Source organism: Bombina bombina, chromosome 4 (assembly GCF_027579735.1).
Source record: "Bombina bombina isolate aBomBom1 chromosome 4, aBomBom1.pri, whole genome shotgun sequence".
NCBI classification, from domain to species: Eukaryota; Metazoa; Chordata; class Amphibia; order Anura; family Bombinatoridae; genus Bombina; species Bombina bombina.
In genome coordinates this window covers 284,171,032-284,195,766 of record NC_069502.1, presented here as the reverse complement: position 1 = coordinate 284,195,766, position 24,735 = coordinate 284,171,032, and the positions used below count along the sequence as shown (strand labels likewise).

At 38.5% G+C, this 24,735-nt stretch overlaps 1 protein-coding gene across 1 annotated transcript in view; it reads right to left on the bottom strand.

The window, feature by feature from the left end:
* Positions 1-21,273, bottom strand: part of WWTR1 (WW domain containing transcription regulator 1) — a 167,014-nt gene extending 145,741 nt beyond the window's left edge. Inside the window, exon 1 of the mRNA XM_053709979.1 lies at positions 20,372-21,273. Within this exon, the coding sequence (XP_053565954.1) occupies positions 20,372-20,781 (410 nt within the window). The 5' untranslated portion in view covers positions 20,782-21,273. The remainder of the gene's footprint in view (positions 1-20,371) is intronic.
* Positions 21,274-24,735: the final 3,462 nt, after the last annotated feature.

Genomic DNA, 24,735 nt, shown 5'->3' with positions numbered 1-24,735 from the left:
TTTGTTAATAAAAAAGCGCAGGCACTTCCTAAAATAATTTAACCCTTTAGCTGCCAGAGAGGGTTGCAAAACATAGTAAGTGTTTAAGCAGCGTCAATTTTTATTGGCCGGATATTTAATAAAAAGTTTCATGTATTGCAAAAACATTTGTGACATGATCACTGAGTGCTGTAATGTATATATATATATATATATATATATATATATATATATATATACACATACATACAGCTGTATACTCTTTAGATCCCATACTATAATCATTTGCAAAGTTAAAGGGACATAAAACCAGCATAGTTTTTTTTCATGATTCAGACAGAGCATGCAATTTGAAATAACTTTTTAATTTACTTCTATTATCTAATTTGCTTTGTTTTCTTGCTATCCTTGAAAGTATATCTAGATAAGCTCAGAAGAAGCAATGCACTACCTACTGGGAGCTAGCTATTGACAGGTGGATGCACTTATATACCTATTGAATGTGTTCAACTAGCTCACAGTTGTGCATTGCTGATGCTTTACCAAATACTGTATACCAAGAGAAGGAAGCAAATTTGATAATATACTGTAAGTAAATTGGAAAATTGTTTAAAACAATATGCTCTATCTGAATCTTGAAAGAAACATTTGGGGTTTATGTACTTTTAAAAATCTTTTTGCTTTTAACAATACAGCAGTTAAAGGGACAGTATACACAGATTTTCATATAACTGCATGTAATAGACACTACTATAAAGAATAATATGCACAGATACTGATCTAAAAAACATAATTTATGCTTACCTGATAAATTCCTTTCTTCTGTTGTGTGATCAGTCCACGGGTCATCATTACTTCTGGGATATAACTCCTCCCCAACAGGAAATGCAAGAGGATTCACCCAGCAGAGCTGCATATAGCTCCTCCCCTCTACGTCAGTCCCAGTCATTCGACCAAGAATCAACGAGAAAGGAGTAACCAAGGGTGAAGTGGTGACTGGAGTATAATTTAAAAGATATTTACCTGCCTTAAAACAGGGCGGGCCGTGGACTGATCACACAACAGAAGAAAGGAATTTATCAGGTAAGCATAAATTATGTTTTCTTCTGTTATGTGTGATCAGTCCACGGGTCATCATTACTTCTGGGATACCAATACCAAAGCAAAAGTACACGGATGACGGGAGGGATAGGCAGGCTCATTATACAGAAGGAACCACTGCCTGAAGAACCTTTCTCCCAAAAATAGCCTCCGAAGAAGCAAAAGTGTCAAATTTGTAAAATTTGGAAAAAGTATGAAGCGAAGACCAAGTTGCAGCCTTGCAAATCTGTTCAACAGAGGCCTCATTCTTAAAGGCCCAAGTGGAAGCCACAGCTCTAGTGGAGTGAGCTGTAATTCTTTCAGGAGGCTGCTGTCCAGCAGTCTCATAGGCTAAACGTATTATGCTACGAAGCCAAAAAGAGAGAGAGGTAGCAGAAGCTTTTTGACCTCTCCTCTGTCCAGAGTAAACGACAAACAAGGAAGAAGTTTGGCGAAAATCTTTAGTTGCCTGCAAGTAGAATTTGAGGGCACGAACTACATCCAGATTGTGTAAAAGACGTTCCTTCTTTGAAGAAGGATTTGGACACAAGGATGGGACAACAATCTCTTGATTGATGTTCCTGTTAGTGACTACCTTAGGTAAGAACCCAGGTTTAGTACGCAGAACTACCTTGTCTGAGTGAAAAATCAGATAAGGGGAATCACAATGTAAGGCTGATAACTCAGAGACTCTTCGAGCCGAGGAAATAGCCATTAAAAACAGAACTTTCCAAGATAACATTTTTATATCAATGGAATGAAGGGGTTCAAACGGAACACCCTGTAAAACGTTAAGAACTAAGTTTAAACTCCATGGTGGAGCAACAGCTTTAAACACAGGCTTGATCCTAGCTAAAGCCTGACAAAAGGACTGGACGTCTGGATTTTCTGACAGACGTCTGTGTAACAAGATGGACAGAGCTGAAATCTGTCCCTTTAATGAACTAGCTGATAAACCCTTTTCTAAACCTTCTTGTAGAAAAGACAATATCCTAGCGATCCTAACCTTACTCCAGGAGTAACCTTTGGATTCGCACCAGTATAGGTATTTCCGCCATATTTTATGGTAAATCCTTCTGGTAACAGGCTTCCTAGCCTGAATCAAGGTATCAATAACCGACTCAGAAAAACCACGTTTTGATAAAATCAAGCGTTCAATTTCCAAGCAGTCAGCTTCAGAGAAGTTAGATTTTGATGTTTGAATGGACCCTGTATCAGAAGGTCCTGTCTTAGAGGTAGAGACCAAGGCGGACAGGATGACATGTCCACTAGATCTGCATACCAAGTCCTGCGTGGCCAAGCAGGTGCTATTAGAATTACTGATGCTCTCTCCTGTTTGATTTTGGCAATCAATCGAGGAAGCAGCGGGAAGGGTGGAAACACATAAGCCATCCTGAAGTTCCAAGGTGCTGTCAAAGCATCTATCAGAACTGCTCCTGGATCCCTGGATCTGGACCCGTAGCGAGGAAGTTTGGCGTTCTGGCGAGACGCCATGAGATCTATCTCTGGTTTGCCCCAACGTCGAAGTATTTGGGCAAAGACCTCCGGATGAAGTTCCCACTCCCCCGGATGAAAAGTCTGGCGACTCAAGAAATCCGCCTCCCAGTTCTCCACTCCCGGGATGTGGATTGCTGACAGGTGGCAAGAGTGAGACTCTGCCCAGCGAATTATCTTTGATACTTCCATCATTGCTAGGGAGCTTCTTGTCCCTCCCTGATGGTTGATGTAAGCTACAGTCGTGATGTTGTCCGACTGAAACCTGATGAACCCCCGAGTTGTTAACTGGGGCCAAGCCAGAAGGGCATTGAGAACTGCTCTCAATTCCAGAATGTTTATTGGTAGGAGACTCTCCTCCTGATTCCATAGTCCCTGAGCTTTCAGAGAATTCCAGACAGCGCCCCAACCTAGTAGGCTGGCGTCTGTTGTTACAATTGTCCAGTCTGGCCTGCTGAATGGCATCCCCCTGGACAGGTGTGGCCGATAAAGCCACCATAGAAGAGAATTTCTGGTCTCTTGATTCAGATTCAGAGTAGGGGACAAATCTGAGTAATCCCCATTCCACTGACTTAGCATGCATAATTGCAGCGGTCTGAGGTGTAGGCGTGCAAAAGGTACTATGTCCATTGCCGCTACCATTAAGCCGATCACCTCCATGCATTGAGCTACTGACGGGTGTTGAATGGAATGAAGGACGCGGCATGCATTTTGAAGTTTTGTTAACCTGTCTTCTGTCAGGTAAATCTTCATTTCTACAGAATCTATAAGAGTCCCCAAGAATGGAACTCTTGTGAGAGGAAAGAGAGAACTCTTCTTTTCGTTCACTTTCCATCCATGCGACCTTAGAAATGCCAGAACTAACTCTGTATGAGACTTGGCAGTTTGAAAGCTTGAAGCTTGAATTAGAATGTCGTCTAGGTACGGAGCTACCGAAATCCCTCGCGGTCTTAGTACCGCTAGAAGGGCACCCAGAACCTTTGTGAAGATTCTTGGAGCCGTAGCCAATCCGAATGGAAGAGCTACAAACTGGTAGTGCCTGTCTAAGAAGGCAAACCTTAGATACCGGTGATGATCTTTGTGGATCGGTATGTGAAGGTAAGCATCCTTTAAATCCACTGTGGTCATGTACTGACCCTCTTGGATCATGGGTAAGATTGTCCGAATAGTTTCCATTTTGAACGATGGAACTCTTAGGAATTTGTTTAGAGTCTTTAAATCTAAGATTGGCCTGAAAGTTCCCTCTTTTTTGGGAACCACAAACAGGTTTGAGTAGAACCCTTGTCCTTGTTCCGACCACGGAACCGGATGGATCACTCCCATTGTTAACAGATCTTGTACGCAGCGTAGAAACGCTTCTTTCTTTATCTGGTTTGTTGACAACCTTGACAGATGAAATCTCCCTCTTGGGGGAGATAATTTGAAGTCTAGAAGGTATCCCTGAGATATGATCTCTAGTGCCCAGGGATCCTGAACATCTCTTGCCCAGGCCTGGGCGAAGAGAGAGAGTCTGCCCCCTACTAGATCCGGTCCCGGATCGGGGGCTCTCGGTTCATGCTGTCTTTGGGGCAGCAGCAGGTTTCCTGGCCTGCTTGTTTTTGTTCCAGGACTGGTTAGGCTTCCAGCCTTGCCTGTAACGAGCAACAGCTCCTTCCTGTTTTGGTGCAGTGGAGGTTGATGCTGCTCCTGTCTTGAAATTCCGAAAGGGACGAAAATTAGACTGTCTAGCCTTAGCTTTGGCCTTGTCTTGAGGTAGGGCGTGGCCCTTACCTCCCGTAATGTCAGCGATAATTTCTTTCAAACCGGGCCCGAATAAGGACTGCCCCTTGAAAGGTATATTAAGTAATTTGGACTTAGAAGTAACATCAGCTGACCAGGATTTTAGCCACAGTGCCCTGCGTGCCTGTATGGCGAATCCTGAGTTCTTAGCCGTAAGTTTGGTTAAATGTACTACGGCCTCCGAAATGAAAGAATTAGCTAGTTTAAGGACTCTAAGCCTGTCCGTAATGTCGTCTAGCGTAGAGGAACTAAGGTTCTCTTCAAGCGACTCAATCCAAAATGCTGCCGCAGCCGTAATCGGCGCGATACATGCAAGGGGTTGTAATATAAAACCTTGTTGAACAAACATTTTCTTAAGGTAACCCTCTAATTTTTTATCCATTGGATCTGAGAAAGCACAGCTATCCTCCACCGGGATAGTGGTACGCTTAGCTAAAGTAGAAACTGCTCCCTCCACCTTGGGGACCGTTTGCCATAAGTCCCGAGTGGTGGCGTCTATTGGAAACATCTTTCTAAATATTGGAGGGGGTGAGAACGGCACACCGGGTCTATCCCACTCCTTAGTAACAATTTCAGTTAGTCTCTTAGGTATAGGAAAAACGTCAGTACTCGCCGGTACCGCAAAGTATTTATCCAACCTACACAGTTTCTCTGGTATTGCAACGGTGTTACAATCGTTGAGAGCTGCTAAGACCTCCCCTAGTAGTACACGGAGGTTCTCCAATTTAAATTTAAAATTTGAAATATCTGAGTCCAATCTGTTTGGATCAGAACCGTCACCCACAGAATGAAGCTCTCCGTCCTCATGCTCTGCGAGCTGTGACGCAGTATCAGACATGGCCCTAGCATTGTCAGCGCACTCTGTTCTCACCCCAGAGTGATCACGCTTGCCTCTTAGTTCTGGTAATTTAGACAAAACTTCAGTCATAACAGTAGCCATATCTTGTAATGTTATCTGTAATGGCCGCCCAGATGTACTAGGCGCCAAAATATCACGCACCTCCCGGGCGGGAGATGCAGGTACTGTCGCGTGAGGCGAGTTAGTCGGCATAACTCTCCCCTCGCTGTTTGGTGAAATTTGTTCACATTGTACAGATTGACTTTTATTTAAAGTAGCATCAATACAGTTAGTACATAAATTTCTATTGGGCTCCACCTTGGCATTGGAACAAATGACACAGATATCTTCCTCTGAGTCAGACATGTTTAACACACTAGCAAAAAAACTTACAACTTGGTTATAATCTTTTTTAGCAAAAAAACGCACTGTGCCTCAAAGAGGTACTAACGATTAAATGACAGTTGAAATAATGAACTGAAAAACAGTTATAGCATCAAACTTTAAAACAACACAACTTTTAGCAAAGGTTTGTTCCCATTAGTAAAAAACAACACTAATTAAATTTGTACATAAGAAAACAAAACAACGTTTTTTATTCACAGTCACTATAAGAATTCTCACAGCTCTGCTGAGAGAATTTACCTCCCTTCAAAGAAGTTTGAAGACCCCTGAGATCTGTCAGAGATGAACCGGATCATGCAGGAAATATAAAAGTAGCTGACTGGAATTTTTTGATGCGTAGCAAAGAGCGCCAAAAACGGCCCCTCCCTCTCCCACACAGCAGTGAAGAGAAACAAAACTGTCACAATTAAAGCAAAAAACTGCCAAGTGGAAAATAATGCCCAAATATTTATTCACACAGTACCTCAGCAATGTAAACGATTCTACATTCCAGCAAAAACGTTTAACATGAGAATAGTTATTAAAAGGATTAGTGACCTTTAACACAGTAGTTCCGGTGAAATACCATCCCCAGAATACTGAAGTGTATACATACATGTCATTTTAACGGTATGGCAGGCTTTTCTCATCAATTCCATTCAGAAAATAAAAACTGCCACATACCTCAATGCAGATTCATCTGCCCGCTGTCCCCTGATCTGAAGCCTTTACCTCCCTCAGATGGTCGAGAACAGCAATATGATCTTAACGACTCCGGTTAAAATCATAGTAAAAAATCTCTGTCAGATTCTTCCTCAAACTCTGCCAGAGAAGTAATAACACGCTCCGGTGCTATTTTAAAATAACAAACTTTTGATTGAAGTCATAAAAACTAAGTATAATCACCATAGTCCTCTCACACATCCTATCTAGTCGTTGGGTGCAAGAGAATGACTGGGACTGACGTAGAGGGGAGGAGCTATATGCAGCTCTGCTGGGTGAATCCTCTTGCATTTCCTGTTGGGGAGGAGTTATATCCCAGAAGTAATGATGACCCGTGGACTGATCACACATAACAGAAGAAATCCAGTATAAAACCGTTTAAAAACTTACTTAGAAGCTTCCAGTTTAGCTCTGTTTAAAAGGTTACTAGAACACACACTGCAAGTGGGAAATATCAAACCCCCCTCCCCCTTCCTTTGCACATGAAAAGACCCTTTACACAAACAGAAGCAAAAACTTTTGGGCTTGGTTAGGAGTCTGAAAATCAGAGCAATGTTATTTAAAAATAAGCAAAACTATACATTTAAAAAAAAAATGATGGGCTATATAAATGGATCATCTACAAAACCTTTATGCAAAGAAAAATCTAGCGTATAATGTCCCTTTAAAAGGGATGTTAAACAGCTTGTTTCATTCTTGTAATTAAAAAAGTACTAAGCAGTGGTATATACTTAATAGAAATGATTGCAATATGTTTTATTCATCTATTTAAATGGATTTTACTGCTTGTTTATTTTTTTATACATTTGTGCAGTGTCCATTATTACCTGTCACAGCCCTACAAGGTGGAGTTTTATCTTAGTCTTATGTTATGAAACTTCTAGGCTGGTTTAGTGAATTAACTAGGTAACAGGGAAACAGATTTGCTCATGTTCAGAACTGACAGACTAAACATTTCTAAGTTCTAATTTTGCATGAAAACAAGTACGTTGTTATTTTTTTTTACACAATCTGTATCTTTTTATGTTTACTTTGATTTAACATGTTTGTTGTTACCAAAGGAGCACTGTTTAATATCCCCTTTAAATTGTATCACCTTCTGCCTATTATTCTTGGAATTATATAGGGCTAGAGCAATGGTTCCACCATGCCCTAAAGGTACAGACAGGAAAGGATTTATGAATATCCCTACATGAGCATGATACTATCAGTATGACCTAGCCATTGAATGACCACCTGCAGGTAGGGATATACTAAAATCCTGATCTGTTAGTGTGAACAACAGATTTGGGAACCAATTGGCTAGAGATTTATTTACGATTATCTATGTCCCAACGGACCCTCTAGTACAGGGCTCGACAAACTCAGAATTCTATCCTTGGCGCAGACTACCTACCTGTCCATGTCTGTTTAGGTCTTATTTTTATAATAAACCTGTTTTCTTTATTTTGACCCGTTGTGCAGTCTTTTTCTGTAATATATGATAATCAATGGCTGGATACAGGCAAATTTGAAAAAGGATTCCTACTTGAGAATAATTGGTCCGCTTGGCAAGTTTGATAGGCTCTCAACAATCAAACTGGTTTTACTTAAGTCTATGTATGGTTTTCTTTTTATGACCTTTTAGCATTTTTAATAAATGTATATTTGCAATTTCCTTGAAATTAGCAATGTTTCGCCGGGATAAGCACACATACTGTGCACGCTCTGTGCGCCAGCATTCAAACACCAAGCCAGTTCAGAGAGTCAGCAGTGGCATCTATGATGTAAAGTAATTTACTACTGACATTGTTCATGACACCGTTTGCAGACATGGTATTTGTAAACTGTTGTACGGGGCATGCACAGCATGTGTTTTTATTTCACTGAAACAGAATGTTTTAAAGGGATATGAAACCCAAAAATGTTCTTTTGTGGTCCAGAGAGATCATACAATTTGATCAAATTTGTATCATTCCCATGCTTTTCTTTGTTGAAGGGATACCTAGGTAGGTGTCTGGAGCACTATATTGGAGAAAATAGTGGTCATCTAGTGGTCTTGCAAATAGATAATATTCTTGTAAAACCAATGCCATATAGTGTTTTAGACAAGTGCACGCTCCTCAGCTTATGATCCTGCTTTTCAACAAAATATACCAAGAGAATGAAGACAATTTGATCATATAAATTAGAAAGTTGTTTAAAATTGCCAGCTCTATCTGAATCATGAAACCCAATAATTTTCTTTCATGATTCAGATAGATCACACAATTTTAAACAACGTACCAATTTACTTCTATGGTCTAATTTGCTTCATTCTCTTGGTATCCTTTGTTAAAGGAGGAGCAGCAATGCACTACTGGGAGTTAGCTGAAAGCCAATGACGAGGCATATATGTGCAGCCACCACTTAGCAGCTTCTGAGCCTACCTAGGCATACTTTTCAACATAGGATACAAAGAGAACATAACAAATTAGATGATAGAAATAAATGAGAAAGTTATATAAAATTGCATGTTCTATCTGAATCATGAAAGAAAAACAAATGGTGTTTCATGTCCCTTTAACTAGAAGCATTTCTGCTAATAGAAGTGTATTGCAAATATGAATTGATCCAAACCTGATATGCACTCATGCACACCTAATTTATGAGCACAAGGTCGTTTAACACAGTGCAGCACGAGACATCATTATACTACACAAGAGTTTCTCAACTCCAGTTCATAAGATGCCAAACGAGACATAAAGGATTTCCCTACCTGTGCATAGGTGAGACGGTTACTGTCACTGAGCTACTGAAAAGCCCACAATGGGAAGTATACAAACTCTGTCCTATTACGGCTCCTTGAGGTCTGGAGTTGAGAAACCGTGCACTAAAATGCATCCTGCACACAATTTATTATATCTTTTTTTTCTACCACCCAGTCGCCGCAGTTGCGCAAGCATTGTTTATAGCTTAAATTATTAGAACATTACTAACATGCTTTTCTACTTATCTCCAAATCCACAGACCTGTTTGTTTCTGTGAGACTGTAGAGCTTTAAACAAACGGTCACCTGGACACAGAATGCAACATCCACAGTGAAAATTGTTCATCTAAAGTTGTACTCTGCAGCATTTCAAGCTGCTCGTGAAGGAAAGCAAAAATCTGCATGGGGAAATCATCGGCAGAACTGAAATAAGGGGTCAAAAATAATAGTATTTATCAGGGGTCAACAAATCTGTTTATAATTTAGGAGCCAGACAGTGGTATTTCTATATAGATATATGGAGAATAACCCAAAAAGTTAGGAGCCAGGGGTAAAAATCTGTCGAGCCCTGCTGTGTGTGTATATGTGTATATATATATATATATATATATATATAAAATATAACTATGGGTATATAACTATATATAATATAACTATGGGTCTGTCACACAGTAGTTTCCATAATAAAACTCTATTGAGCTCAATGGGCAATTCTACTGACTATTTTTCAAACTCATTTTTGCATACGACTAGAAGAATGAGATCTGCTGACGAAATTTAACTTTAACCTAAAAAGAAGGGGTTGCATTAGTTAAATTAAAAAAGGCTTTCTGAAATATTGGCAGATTGTAATTATGCAGTAATAATATATTTATGCATAGAATACCTGAATTCTCTAATGCTACCTTAAAGGGACATTAAACCCCAAAAAATTATTTCATGATTCAGATAGAGAATACAATTTTTAAAAAGTTTCCAATTTACTTCTTTTATCAAATTTATTTCATTCTCATGTTATTCTTTGTTGAAGAGATACCTAGGTAGGTAGCGTGCACATGCCTGAAGCCCTACATGACAGGAAATAGTGCTGCCATCTAGTGCTCCCGCTAATGTATAACATTGTTGCAAAACTGCTGCTATATAGTGCTGCAGACACGTGCACACTCTTGAGCTTACGTTTCTGCTTAAGAAAACGAAGAAAATATGATAATAGAAGTAAATTAGAAAATTGTTTAAAATTGTATTTTCTATCTAAATCATGAAAGAAAAAATGTGGGTTTTATGTCCCTTTAATGTTTTTTTCACCTAAATAAATAAAACCCATAGGTTCAGCTAATTATTTTGCTTACTCTCTGGAGGAGAAGAATCTGGTGGCCCTATATTTTGCAATATAGCAGTGAAAGTGTAATCCGTTAAAAGGGACACTAAAGTCAAAATTAAAAACTTTCATGATTCAGATGGAGCATGATGTTTTAAGAGACCTTCCAATTTACTTTGATTATCAAATTGTGCTCAGTCTTTTTATACGCTCACTTTCTGAAGCACTAGCTACTACTGAGCATGTGCAGGAGTTCAAGGTATATACTTATGAGTCTGTGATTGGCTGATAGCTAATCAAAGAAATACAATAGGACAGTTCGTTTAAAATCCAATACTTTATTGTTCCAACTTAAAATAGGAGACAAATGAACAGCAGCAACTGTTCAGGGAGAGCGTAACACCACCTGGCTTACGCGTTTCGGCTTATAGCTGTCACATGATACTGGGGGCTGGCAAACTGAAGTAAATTTTTAAATTTGACAGAAAAATCTACTACTTGTTTAAAATTCAGACTAAGTGCTATTGCATTGTCTTTTTATTATGTTTTTGTTGATTATCTAATGCTACTGTATTGGTCCTGAAATTAAGAAGATGAAAATTTCCCAAAGGCTGCAGAGACGAATAAGCGCTACACAAATAGTTAGAGATAGGTGTCGCCACTGCAAATACACATGAACAGTATCGCATGCTAAAAACTTCTTTAGAAACATACATTTTAGTGAGACAATGGACTATCAAACATATATTTAGAGAGAGCCTAATACAGTAATAAAATGTTCAACTTTCTTAAAGGGACACTTTATGGACCACCATGCTAGCACATCTGGTGTGCAAAATTAACTGTTCAGGGGTTAAACGCATAGTCACCAGAAAGCATCTGTGCAATAATAAAATGCTGGAACAAACATTTTATTAATGCTTTAAAGGCCAAGTATAGTGTAAAATATAGTTTTACAAATAATTCTTTGTAATTTTAAGACTAGCTGCCATGCACTTCTATATGTGTAACCCTCACAAAAGGCTTAAACACACAGTTGAAGCACCGTCTAGTACCCACACACCAATGCTGGTCTTGAGCAGAAACAGATGCTGATTCTATGTGTGCATGACTTTGCAGGGTTTAAACACATAAAAGTGCAGGGTAGCTAGTGTTAAAATGACATACTCAAAGAATTTGTTGAATTGGCTTTTTCTTTAAACTATAATGGCCCTTTAATGTCCCTTTAAATGCACATTGTAATCTAGATTTGTCTCATCTTAAAAGGGAAATTAAACCCATTTTTTTCTTTCATGATGCAGATAGAGCAAACAACTTTCAAAATTTACTTATATCACATTTTCTTTGTTCTCTTGGTATCTTTTGTTCAAAAGCAGGGACGTATGCTTAGGAGCTGGCCCATTTCTGGAGCAGTTTTGCAAGAATATTATCCATTTGCAAGAGCACTAGATGACAGCACTATTTCATGCCATGTAGTGCTCCAGACAGCTACCTAGGTATCAACAAAGAATACCATGGGAATAAAGCAAATTGGGTTTCATATCCCTTTTATGTGTTCACAATGGTCCATTTTATCTGCTGGAGTGTATTGAATGTTGTATTTAAATTACCTTTGTTGATTATTTGAAATATATATTTTTGACAGTTGAATTGCAAACGAAACTGAAAATATGAGTAACAAACATTTTGTCTGTAGAAAAGCTATGTAAAGAGAAGACAGCAGCACTAATTAATCTCCCAGTGGGGGGCATGAGGAAGATATAGCTTTTGTATGTGAAATAGCTGGCTGTGCTTATTCAACCCCCACCAAAAATAGCACATCAATACGTAACATAAATAACATTAGCGGGTCTGCTTTACTTGTGGGCTCAGCCCATTGTTATGGACATGCCCTAGGTGATGGTTTTAATAAGAAAAAACAGTTATTTCAAATATAAAAATAAATATGAAAGGACAATTCTCCATACATTTAATACTCTGCAGTAGGTATATCAAGTAATGTAGAACAGATTAAGGGGAAACAAATGTTATATATTGCAGCAGGGCTCGACAAACCCAGGAGCCTGGTAGCCACTGGCTCCTAGAATTTTACCCCTGGCTCCTAACTTTTTGGGTTATTCTCCATATGTCCATATACAAATCCAACGGTCTGGCTCCTAAAAATATGCCTGGTTCCTTAATATTCTTACTGGCTCCTAATTTTTAAACACATTTGACAAGCACTGTATTACAGTATCCCTTTAAAGCGTTAAAACACATACTAACTCATCAAATATTATTTTTTTTCTCAGAACTCCTCACGGTTGACCGATTATCTTCTGTGTGATCTGGGATGTAAGTTCAAGCCTTAGGGTTTCCAACCCTCCGTATTTCCAGGGTTCTCCCATATTTAAACAAGATTTATCCATGACTCATAGATTTCACATTTCTTCTTTAGCAACTCTTTTGTGAATTAAGCAGTGTGTTTTGTATGGTTATCATGCTGGAATATTCCTCTTCTACCAAGCTTTTGGAAACTGGGGGTTATTTTATCAGCCAGTATTTTGGTATATCCACAGGCAATCATGGTGCCATCTATAAATGTCATCTCACCGACACCTTTTGAACTCATGCAGACCCATATCATCACACTCCCACCTCTATGCTTCACTGTTGGGACAATGCATTCACTGTGGTTGTCCTGGCCAGGTTCACACTAAACATGATGGACCCCATCTGAGCTAAACAAAGTTATTTATCCTTGTCTCATCTGACCAAAATCCAATATATTTATCAGACTTCTTTTCATGTTCTTTAGCAAAGTTTAATCTTGCAGTTTTTGAGTAAGCAAGGTTTTTTTTCTTGGACGCCATTCATAGACGTTGACGTTATGCAATGTCCTTCGCACTGTCTGAGCTGTCACCGAAACTCAAGATTTCAATTGATAACCCCTGAGCCAAGTATGAAGCACTTGCCCATCTGTTTCTAAGAGCTAGATTGTGCAAGTAGCACACTTTAGGAGGATGGCCACTGCGGCTCTGGTTAGTGGTACTATATGGTTTTTTCTACACCCCCTGCGTATTGCTGCAATTGTGTTTCAACTGATTTTTAGTTGGCCAACAATCTTCCTATATCATGTTCCATCTTTGTGAAGTCTCACAATTAGATTTTCATATTCCTCTGGCAATTATTTTCCATGTACAGCCACAATGCAGACATGCAGATAGACACAGCCCATAGGTCCAAAATTGAGAAAGTTCTGGTGCTCACAGGTCATTTAATAACCATGGTCATGCAATTAGGCCAATTGGAAATCACAGGTGTACTTGATGTTGTTTCAATGATCACAGGTGTATTCACTTTTGCTGCATTGACTTGTGTGTCAGTGATCCTAGGTGTTTTCACTTTTGTGTCAGTGATCTCAGGTGTATTCACTTTTGTTGCATTGATTTTCTACTTTGGGGCTGTATTTTCAAAAGTTTTTTTTTTTTAAGTATTTGTTTTTGATTGCTCATAAGAGGAAATACTCTACTTGTCCACTTAGAAATAATGCAATTATTGAGAGGTGATACAATTTTTAATCATTTGACATTTAGGTGATATTGCACAGGGGTGAACTCACTTCTGTGGTACATTGAGATGCTACCTCTGCCATGTTTTCCTGGACACTTATAAGTTACACATGATGCAGGGTAAGCAAGGGGGAACATGTATTGTGCCTCTGGACATCACATGAACAGTGCTGATGAACAGCACAATACATGTTCCTCCCTGCACACCCTACAGCATGTGTAATACATAAGTGTCCAGGAATACATGGCCGAGGTGGCAACCATGGTTGTACAGAATATGATTTGAAACAACTTTTCAATTTACTTATATTATCAAATTTGTTGAAGACTAAATATAGGTATGCTGAGCTTAGGAGCATATACGCGTTTATAGAATTTCATAGCAGCAGTCAGATGGCTAAAGACATGTGCAAGTTCCTGGGCTCACCTATGATTACTCTTTAACAAAGGATACTAAAAGAACAAATTAAAATTGATTATAGAAGTAAACTGAAAAGTTGTTTACAATTCCATGCTCTATCAAATCCATTCAAGTTTAATTTTTACTTTACTTTCTCTTTAATAATTTTGTATAACAATGGTGTTTTTGTGTCAGTATTTCTGTGTGTGAGTGTTTTTTTTGTTAAAGGGCCAGTAAACCTAGAAAATAATGTTATATAATTCTGCACATAGTGCAGAATTATATAACATTATATTAGTGCTAGCTTTATAGAACCTAATATTGCCGGTGAACTTTTATTAAAAAAGACTGTTTTCCAGACCCGCTCTCTGTGCTCTACTCTGAGCCGGTCTGTTTTTTTTCACTGAGCGCATCTGGCCAGCTGTCTAGTCACAGCCCGGCCCTATCGCGCCATTACACTCAGTGCAGCTCGTTCCTGCTCTGTCTGACAGCGGGAGCGAGATGCACTGAGGGTAATCTGTGACTAGACAGCACCCCAGAGGCAGAACTTTTTCTCACTTTCTGCAATGAGATTTTTTTAGTGAAAAATTTTCTGCAGGTCATTTTTAAATCAAATTTAATTTTAAATTAGGCAGTTACACTAAAGCACCAGTTTAATTGCAACATATTAGTTAAATGGAGAATAAAGCAATATTTAAAGTTTTATAATATAGTGCAGTAGTTGAAAATGTCATTGCAAATAGCTGCAGACATAGTCTAACATAGAAGTAGTAATTAAAAGGGTGCATTGCTCATACAAACGTCTTACATTCAGAAAAAACAGCTTTTCAGACAGTTAAAGGCTAGGGGATGGGTTTGAAACAATCTCTGAGAGCAAGTCAATCAATGCACTACTCTTTTGCAGCGCTACTGCATATTTCACTGTTCACTTAAAACAGCACTTTGCTCTGGATGAAATTTGCTCAGGAAAACTCAGACAGTGCAGCCAGAGCACAGCTCTGTTTGAAGAGAACAGCCTAATGTGGAGCAGCGCTGAAAAGTTAAAATCGCTAACAGCTCCTGCATGTATCCTGTTCTTTCTGCAGACATGCTGCATTTTCTGCGATGACATCTCACATCACTGTATGTTCTGCCTTGGGGGACAGCACAATATGCACATATCCTGTGAAGGCCTGTGCATCAGTATTCAAACACCACACCTTCCCTGGAGAGCTGGTGTTCTGTCGAACTCCAATCTAATGTCACTTCCGGTATTTCCATACATCTGATTGGTCCGTGTCCAGTGAGTGACAGGATTCACAACCAATCAGGCCCTGTAATCGCCTATCTTCACTATCTATTTTGCCTCTGCCTGGGGGGTTCAAGGGGGACGAAGCCCACCTTGTAAACTTCATTCTCCAAGGTTTACTTGGGGTGTATGCCAAAGGGTCTGCGGTGGCCCCCCAGACAGAGGCAAAACAGATATTAAAAGTCACCGGAAATGTCAGATTGGAGATTTTGACGAATTGGAGTTCTCAACAGAACACTGGCAGTGGTGTGTATTGCTTCTAAAGATATCATTTATGTTATAGAAGCCACTGCTAACTCCCTGAACAGGCATGGTGTTTGAATACTGGTGCACAGGATATGTGTGTACGCCACTGAAAAATAGTAATACGTTTTACTATAAGCATTTTTGCTAATGAAAGTACATTGCAAACATGCTTCTATTTTAAATTGAAATTCCCCCATGCACATTTCATATTTGACCTTTCTATCCCTTTAACCAATAAAGCAAGATGAATGTTAGCAGTACGAAAAATTCCAGAGGCCAAGGATATGTGGTTCCTAAAATTCTATTTTGGGCTCTTGGAGTTGTGTATACATACATCCACAAATAAAACCATTCCCTGGTTGTATCCTTGGTATTATGTATGGCTCCTAAGTTTCAAGTACATGTGCCAAACCCTATATTAGTGCTAATACCTTAAAGGAATAGGAAAGTCAAAATGAAACCGACATGATTCAAATAGAAAATGTAATTTTAAGACCCTTTTAAATTAACTTCTATTTTCAAATGTGCTTTTTTCACTTTGTATCCATTGTTGAAAAAGAATACCCAAATATCCTACACTAGTGGGAGGCTAGCTGCTGATTGGTGCCTACACACATTTGTTTTTTGCAATTGGCTAACTAGATGAAGCAAATTTCATAATAGAAGTAAAGTGAAAAGTTGTTTAAATTGTGTGTTCTATCCAAATCATGAAAGAAAATGTTTAGGTTTCCTGCCCTTTTAAGATTAGTAAACAGTTTTCAGATAATGCATACAAATTAATTAAATTGACAAAAAAAAAATGCAATTTTTTTTTTTTTTTTAACTATCCATAAATGTATAAATGGCCCCTTAAGGTTACTACATTTTGATCTGCATCTCCCTTGTGCTAGAAAGTTGGCCAACAATTGTGTAAATCATAAATAAATGGAACAATATGTATGTTAGGGTAGACACAACATCCAAAATAAATCTCAGCTTTCTATCGGAGAAGGGTGGCAAACCTGTGGCACTCACAAATTTTAAGCTACTAGCACACATGCTCAATTTCAATGTTTGCAAACTGTAGTACTTAATAAATTGTTTATATATATATATATATATATATATATATATATATATATATATATATATATATATATATATATATATATATATATATATACTCCATATATAAACCCATGCTATAGATCAGCAATCAAATTTAAATTGTTGGCAAATGATATGCATTAAAAAGAAAAATTAACTTAAAGGTTTTGTTAATGTCCATTTAAATATTACATATTCACCATGAGCAAGCAAGAAATGTTTTAAGATTATTGCCAACTTTCAAAAAGGTTCACTACTTATGTTATAGGATATAATGTGATATATATTTTTAAATAATTTTCCTTTTGTGCATTTTGACCCACCACTATATTATTGTGTATGTCTAATAAGCCACTTTATGTACATATAACACACATCCCAAATAAATACGGTAATGCATACAAAACTATAAACTCTCACTGATATGTGACAACTCCAGTTAAGCCACAGGTTCTGTACAGAATAGAGAGGGAGGATGGAATGTGGGGAAATTAAAAGGGTTAAACCACAAATCTACAGTACCGTGAAATGTTTTGTCTTACAGAGTTTAAGAAACCAAATTTCTAGTGCGATACAACAACTTGTAAGGAGATACTGATATGTTAACCTTCATTTCACTTCACTTTAGGCACAGTGTCAGACACAGAGAGAGAGAAAAAAAAAAATATTTGTATCAACACAGCAATGTGTTACAGTTAATGAGAAGGCCCAAACACTACAAAGTTTACCTTGTCATGGCAACAGCTATAAAAGCAATCCCCTAATACATAGAAAGGAGGGGGCTGGTGGAAAGAAACCTGACACCAAAACTAATTACGCTTCATTGTGAACTTGGTCAAACTTAGTATTGCTTCTGCTTATTTACGAAACGCTTGTGATAACAAATACTTAGTTCAGCTCTCTTATATTGGTGCATAATGTCCCTAAATGATGATATTTTACCCTCCTGATGCATCCACAGAAGAGCATAGTGCTTACACATAGTTGTAAGTCACATTCAACAAAAATAAAGCTTGCTAGTTTGTCAGTGGATAATCTTTTAATCACAGCTCTTTAATTCAGCTACCTGCAAAAAGGACAAAGATGTGCACACACAGAATACTGCAATACTCCTTACGTGTACATATTTATTAGATTACCAGCAAAGCATCGTTTGCATTCACTTCCTTCATTGGATTACATCATACACCTTATGAATGCATCATATATGTGCAAAAGCATCACAAAGTTTCCCATAAAAAAGTATGTAAGCAACATTGACAATTTATTTTGTCAGTTATCCTGTAATTAACTCTGAAAATTGTATTTATTTCCACTGCTCCAAAACAGGCTGCTGTGTATCTTGCTGGATCTAAAAGCTGAAACATTCTACACAGTTACTGGTCAGTCAGTACAGGAGCTCATTTACATATACACCTCATTGCCCACAGCAAATGAGATAGGAAAAACAATACATGAGAAGTTATGTCCCTGTACAGCAAACCAATGCAAAATTGTGCTAACAACATGACAGCTTAAAGGGACATTAAAACCAATTTTTTTCTTTCGTGATTCAGACAGAGCATGCAATTTTAAGCAACTTTGTAATTTACTCCTATTATCAAATTTTCTTCATTCTCTTGGTATCTTTATTTGAAATGCAAGAATGTAAGTTTAGATGCCGGCCCATTTTTGGTGAATAACCTGGGTCATTCTTGCTGATTGGTGGATAAATGCATCCACCAATAAAAAAAAGTGCTCTCCAGAGGTCTGAACCAAATAAGAAGCTTAGATGCCTTCTTTTTCAAATAAAGATAGCAAGTGAACGAAGAAAAATTGATAATAGGAGTAAATTAGAAAGTTGCTTAAAATTGCATGCTCCATCTGAATCAAGAAAGAAATAATTTGGGTTTAGTGTCCCTTTAAATGCTTTTAAAACATGTATACAGATATTTGCCATACAGTGCTTAATCACTGATAAATACTATGTATATGGAAAACATCTAGAATCTCCAAGTAATATGTGGCGTGCCTAAGAAACCTTTATAATTACATCTAGATATGTGTAGCCTTTTAACTTTGTTGATTACATCAGTCAATTTCACAAGGACTTTCAGATTCCTAAATGGATTTCATATGGCAATGACGTTCCAGTACAAGTATCCAGACCAAGGTCTAGACTTGGATCCATATAACTTCTGATATAATGCCCACTTCCCATCACTGCTGCTTCCAGTAATCCACTAAATGAAACACTCCACCAACAGCTCAAAGTGAAGCAGGTGTTTTAAAGTTGTTGTTTTTTTTAATTACACAGAAGTCCAGTAATATAAACTATAATTATTCCATGTTCAGTACCTATTTGAATTCTTGTAACTTGTAAAGCACAGAGTATCCAGTACCTCTATAAAAAATAAACAGGTTAAAAATATGTATTCATTCATGTACACTGCCTTCATTGTGAGACGTTTATAATTAAATAATAACATGGTATGTTATTAAAACTCCTATAAAATAACTTTTTGTTATATTAGCAAAACCTGTTTATTGTAATGTCACCACCCAGCTTATTAGTGATGTGAAGGATTCTGCCACTTTATCAATGAGATTAATACTGTTCACATACTAAAAGTCTTGTTTATTCTTAACAATGTAACTGAATGTAAATATGTGTGTGTGTGTGTGTGTGTGTGTGTATGTATGTATATATATATATATATATATATATATATATATATATATATATATATATATATATATATATATACATACACACACACCATTGTTATCTAAAAATGATGGTTAACGTTTAAGAGGAAGGTGCTCTCTGGGTGAGGAGAATCTTAATTTCTGTTTTATTCTACAGAACCTAAGAGGCACATGAGTAATATTTTGATCTAACACCACAGATGTGTATATTATAACTGTACTGTATGGTAGTAATATTTCTCTTGATATCACAAATAATTCACTCATTCCTATCATAAATATTTGCAAGAAATGTCTAAAGAAGTAAAGGAATGTATTACAGCTGCCTCTCCTAGCACTGCAATGAATGTATTGTTGTTAGTGTCTGCACTCCTAAGAAGGCCTCTCTGACAGGAAAGGAAATTTAAGGACATCCCATTGTTGACAACCTCGGTTGTCAAAAGGTTAAGGCAATAATTTCCTTATAATTTGACCTAGAAAGGTTTTAACGTCATTATTTGAGATTGAGGCATATTTTGCCACGACTGGTCTCTAGACTAGCATAGAGGTTAGATTTGGTCATCAAATGGTTAAAGCGCTGAGTTCCTGGCACACCAAGCTCAGTTGGCTTCCAAAGAAGGTAACTGATTGTCAAAAGAGTTAAAACCAATTCCTCTCACATTTAACCATTAATCCACCAAAGATTTTTGGACACAAATAATAAATCCTAAATCCCGATTCAAACAGTTCACTTCAAATGAGATTTTGGATCATAAAATATATTTTACAGCAATCTACCCCCAAACTTACTTTAGAAAGTATCTCTGCCCGGTATGTGTGAATGCCATTTCCCACCCTGGGGGCAGCGGCAGCTCGTCTGTCACATCATAGGATTGCTGGCGGAGATGGGCATGCTGCTGTGACGGGCTTGGAGCAGTCCCGGTGCCAGCCCCAATCTGCAACGAAGCAGGCGACGAGTAGGATCGGACATGCTGTATGCCAAGTTTAGGAGGGTTGCTTCCCGAATCAGTGCTGGACTGCCTTGAGTGAGACCCTGAATCTGGCTCCTTGAAGAAAGACTCAGGAAGAATCTTCTTCCTCCAGGAACTGGGCTGTGGGGTCATCACTGAATTAAACAGTGCTTCTAAATCTGTGTCCAAGTCCTGCGTAACATGGATCACTTGCTGTCCTGGTGGAGGGAGACCTGGGCTCGAATTCATCCTTGCAGCACCAATAAAAATAAGGTAACAAAATGTACACAAACTCCGACTTGATCGAAACAATTCTCACGCACCACAATGAAATACTTTTCTTGACCGATATAAACGGTTAATAAATGTTACCTTTCCAGCAGCAGTGGTAATAATAATAAATACCCAGAAAAATACTTAGAATGCTGAATGGCTGAGAGTTCCAGTACAGTGCAGCAGCACTCTCATTGTGACGTCACGGAGGGAAAAGTTTCTCTTGTATCTCCCTGACCTGGATCAGCCCCCAGGGACAAATCGCTGGATTAGCGACTGTCCAATAAAAGTTCTTACTCGTAAACAGCCTTCTGGGGTGCCAGGGCTTTCGGATCCCTCAACTCCTGCCTGTCCCGACCGAAGGAAAAATGTTAACTCATAGGACAGGGAAAGGAATCTCTGGGTAGAAACTTTTTTTCAACTCTGAATTATGCATGAGCTGTAATCTGTGCGTAGGAAGGACAACAGCCGGAGTTTGCCCTGCCCTACTGCACCTCCTCCTCCCAGACCGGTGTCAGATGCTGCCGTGAGCGCAGTAACGCACACCCACACACAGCAGAAGGTCCTGCAAGGTCTATGCATCAAAGATTCTACTGAGCCCTTATCTTTAGTTGTAAATTATATGTTATCTTGTCGCGCACGAAGCTCTTTTGAACAACCTTAACCTCATAGGGGCTGTAATCATTTGCAGTTCATGTCTACTGCACAATCTGTTGCCAAATGACCGCTTACAAACAACAGAATGCTAAAAGGACGTAACAGTGTTAAATAAATATATAATAACACTATATTTTCCTTAGCATTAAAACATGTTTAAAGGGAGATGAAACCCACAATTATTATTTAATGATTCAGACAGAGCATATACTTATAAAAAAGTTTTTAATTTACTTCTATTATCAAATTTGCTTCCTTCTCATGTTATTGTTTTTTAAAGAGATATTGGTAGCATGCACATGCCTGAAGCACTACATGACAGGAAATAGTGCTGCCATCTAGTGCTCTTGTTAATGTATAACATTCCTGCAAAACTGCTGCTATATAATACTGCAGGCAAATGCATGCTCATGAGCTAACCTCCCTGCTTTTCAACAAAAGATAAAAAGAAAACAAAGAAAATTGGATAATAGAAATAGTTTGTTTTCTTTAAATTGAATGCTTTTTTTTAAAATCATGTTAAACAAAATCCCATTTCACATATGCACCGAGTAGCTTCCCTGCAATTGCTGAGGAGGGCACTGCTGGCAATTGGCGGTAACAGAAGTATGCTGGTTTTGAGATATATATATATTTTAGAACTGTATTGGTGAAGGAGGGCACTCACAGGACTTTTTGTGAATCAAACAATGATGCAAATATATTTCCAAATGTGTTACAACTTTAAATTGAATGTCAACGTTTCGACCCCATTACGGGCCTTCTTCAAGACAAATACGATTTGTGCATCGCAACGTACATCCACTCACGACGGCGTACAAGCCGAACTCCCAACAGAGCAACAATCATTTATATTGTTTGTCTGTTGGGAGTTCGGCTTGTACGCCGTCGTGAGTGGATGTACGTTGCGTTGCACAAACGTCGACATTCAATTTAAAGTTGTAACACATTAGGAAATAAATTTGCATCATTGTTTGATTCACAATAAGTCCTGTGAGTGCCCTCCTTCACCAATACAGTTATACTTAACCCCTTAACGACCAAGGACGTACGCCACACGTCCTCAAAAAAAATACACTTAATGACCGAGGACGTGTGGCGTACGTCCTTGGTCTGGAAAGCAGCTGGAAGCGATCCTGCTCGCTTCCAGTTGCTTTCCGGTTATTGCAGTGATGCCTCGATATTGAGGCATCCTGCAATAACCTTTTTTAGCAATCCGGTGCAGAGAGAGCCACTCTGTGGCCCTCTCTGCACCGGACATCACCGGTTAAATCCGTTGGTGGGTGGGAGCCGGTTCGGGAGGCGGGTGGCGGCCATCGATGGCCCTGATGATCTGTAGGGGGGCGGGAGTGATCAGAGGCGCGCGCACGTGCACGGGAGGGCGGGGGCGGGCGCGTGCACGGGGAGGGAGCGGGTGGGAACCGCTACACTACAGAAAAATTATGTTTGAAAATATGTAAAAAAATAGATTGATTTATGTTAAAATACATTAGTCAGGGGGTGGGGGATTGCTCTGTGGGGGGGGAAGCTACACTACAGAAAAACAGACAGCGGCCAGTACCCAAGATGGCCCCCAATAAGGCAGAGGGGGAGGTTAGAGAGCTGTTTTGGGGGGTATCAGGGAGGTTGGGGGCTAAGGGGGGGATCCTACAAAGTAGCATATGTAAATATGCTAAAGATGTATTTTTTTTTTAAATTTTTATTTTAGTACTGGCAGACTTTCTGCCAGTACTTAAGATGGCGGGGACAGTTGTGGGGTGGGGGAGGGAAGGGAGCTGTTTGGGAGGGATCAGGGGGTCTGATGTGTCAGGTGGGAGGCTGATCTCTACACTAAAGCTAAAATTAACCCTGCAAGCTCCCTACAAACTACCTAATTAACCCCTTCACTGCTAGCCATAATACACGTGTGATGCGCAGCAGCACTTAGCGGCCTTTTAATTACCAAAAAGCAACGCCAAAGTCATATATGTCTGCTATTTCTGAACAAAGGGGATCCCAGAGAAGCATTTACAACCATTTGTGCCATAATTGCACATGCTGATTGTAAATAATTTCAGTGAGAAACCTAAAATTGTGAAAAATTTTGCGTTTTTTTTTAATTTGATTGCATTTGGCGGTGAAATGGTGGCATGAAAATATACCAAAATGGGCCTAGATCAATACTTGGGGTTGTCTACTACACTACACTGAAGCTAAAATTAACCCTAGAAGCTCCCTACATGCTCCCTAATTAACCCCTTCACTGCTGGGCATAATACACGTGTGGTGCGCAGTCGCATTTAGCAGCCTTCTAATTAGTAAAAAGCAAAACCAAAGCCATATATGTCTGCTATTTATGAACAAAGGGGATCCCAGAGAAGCATTTAAAACCATGTATGCTATAATTGCATACGTTTTTTGTAAATAATTTCAGTGAGAAACCTAAAGTTTGTGAAAAAAAAATTGTGAAAAAGTGAACAATTTTTTTTATTTGATCGCATTTGGCGGTGAAATGGTGGCATGAAATATACCAAAATGGGCCTAGATCAATACTTTGGGATGTCTTCTAAAAAAAAATATATACATGTCAAGGGATATTCAGGGATTCCTGAAAGATATCAGTGCTCTAATGTAACTATCGCTAATTTTGAAAAAAAAGTGGTTTGGAAATAGCAAAGTGCTACTTGTATTTATGGCCCTATAACTTGCAAAAAAAGCAAAGAACATGTAAACATTGGGTATTTCTAAACTCAGAACAAAATTTAGAAACTATTTAGCATATGTTTTTTTTGGTGGTTGTAGATGTATAACAGATTTTGGGGGTGAAAGTTAGTAAAAGTGTGTTTTTTTCCATTTTTTCCTCATATTTTATAATTTTTTTTATAGTAAATTATAAGATATGATGAAAATAATGGTATATTTTGAAAGTCCATTTAATGGCGAGAAAAACGGTATATAATATGTGTGGGTACATTAAATGAGTAAGGGGAAAATTACAGCTAAACACAAACACCGCAGAAATGTAAACATAGCCTTGGTCCCAAACGGACAGAAAATGGAAAAGTGCTGTGGTCATTAAGGGGTTAAAGGGACATGAAACCCAAAAAATGTATTTCATAATTTAGGTAGAACATAAAATTTAAAACAACTTTTCATTATACTTCTATTATCAAATTTGTTTCATTCTCTTGGTATGCTTTGTTGAAGGAGCAGCAATGCTCTACTGGTTTCTAACTGAACACATGGGTGAGCCAATGACAATTGGTATATAAATGCAGCCACTTATCAGCATCT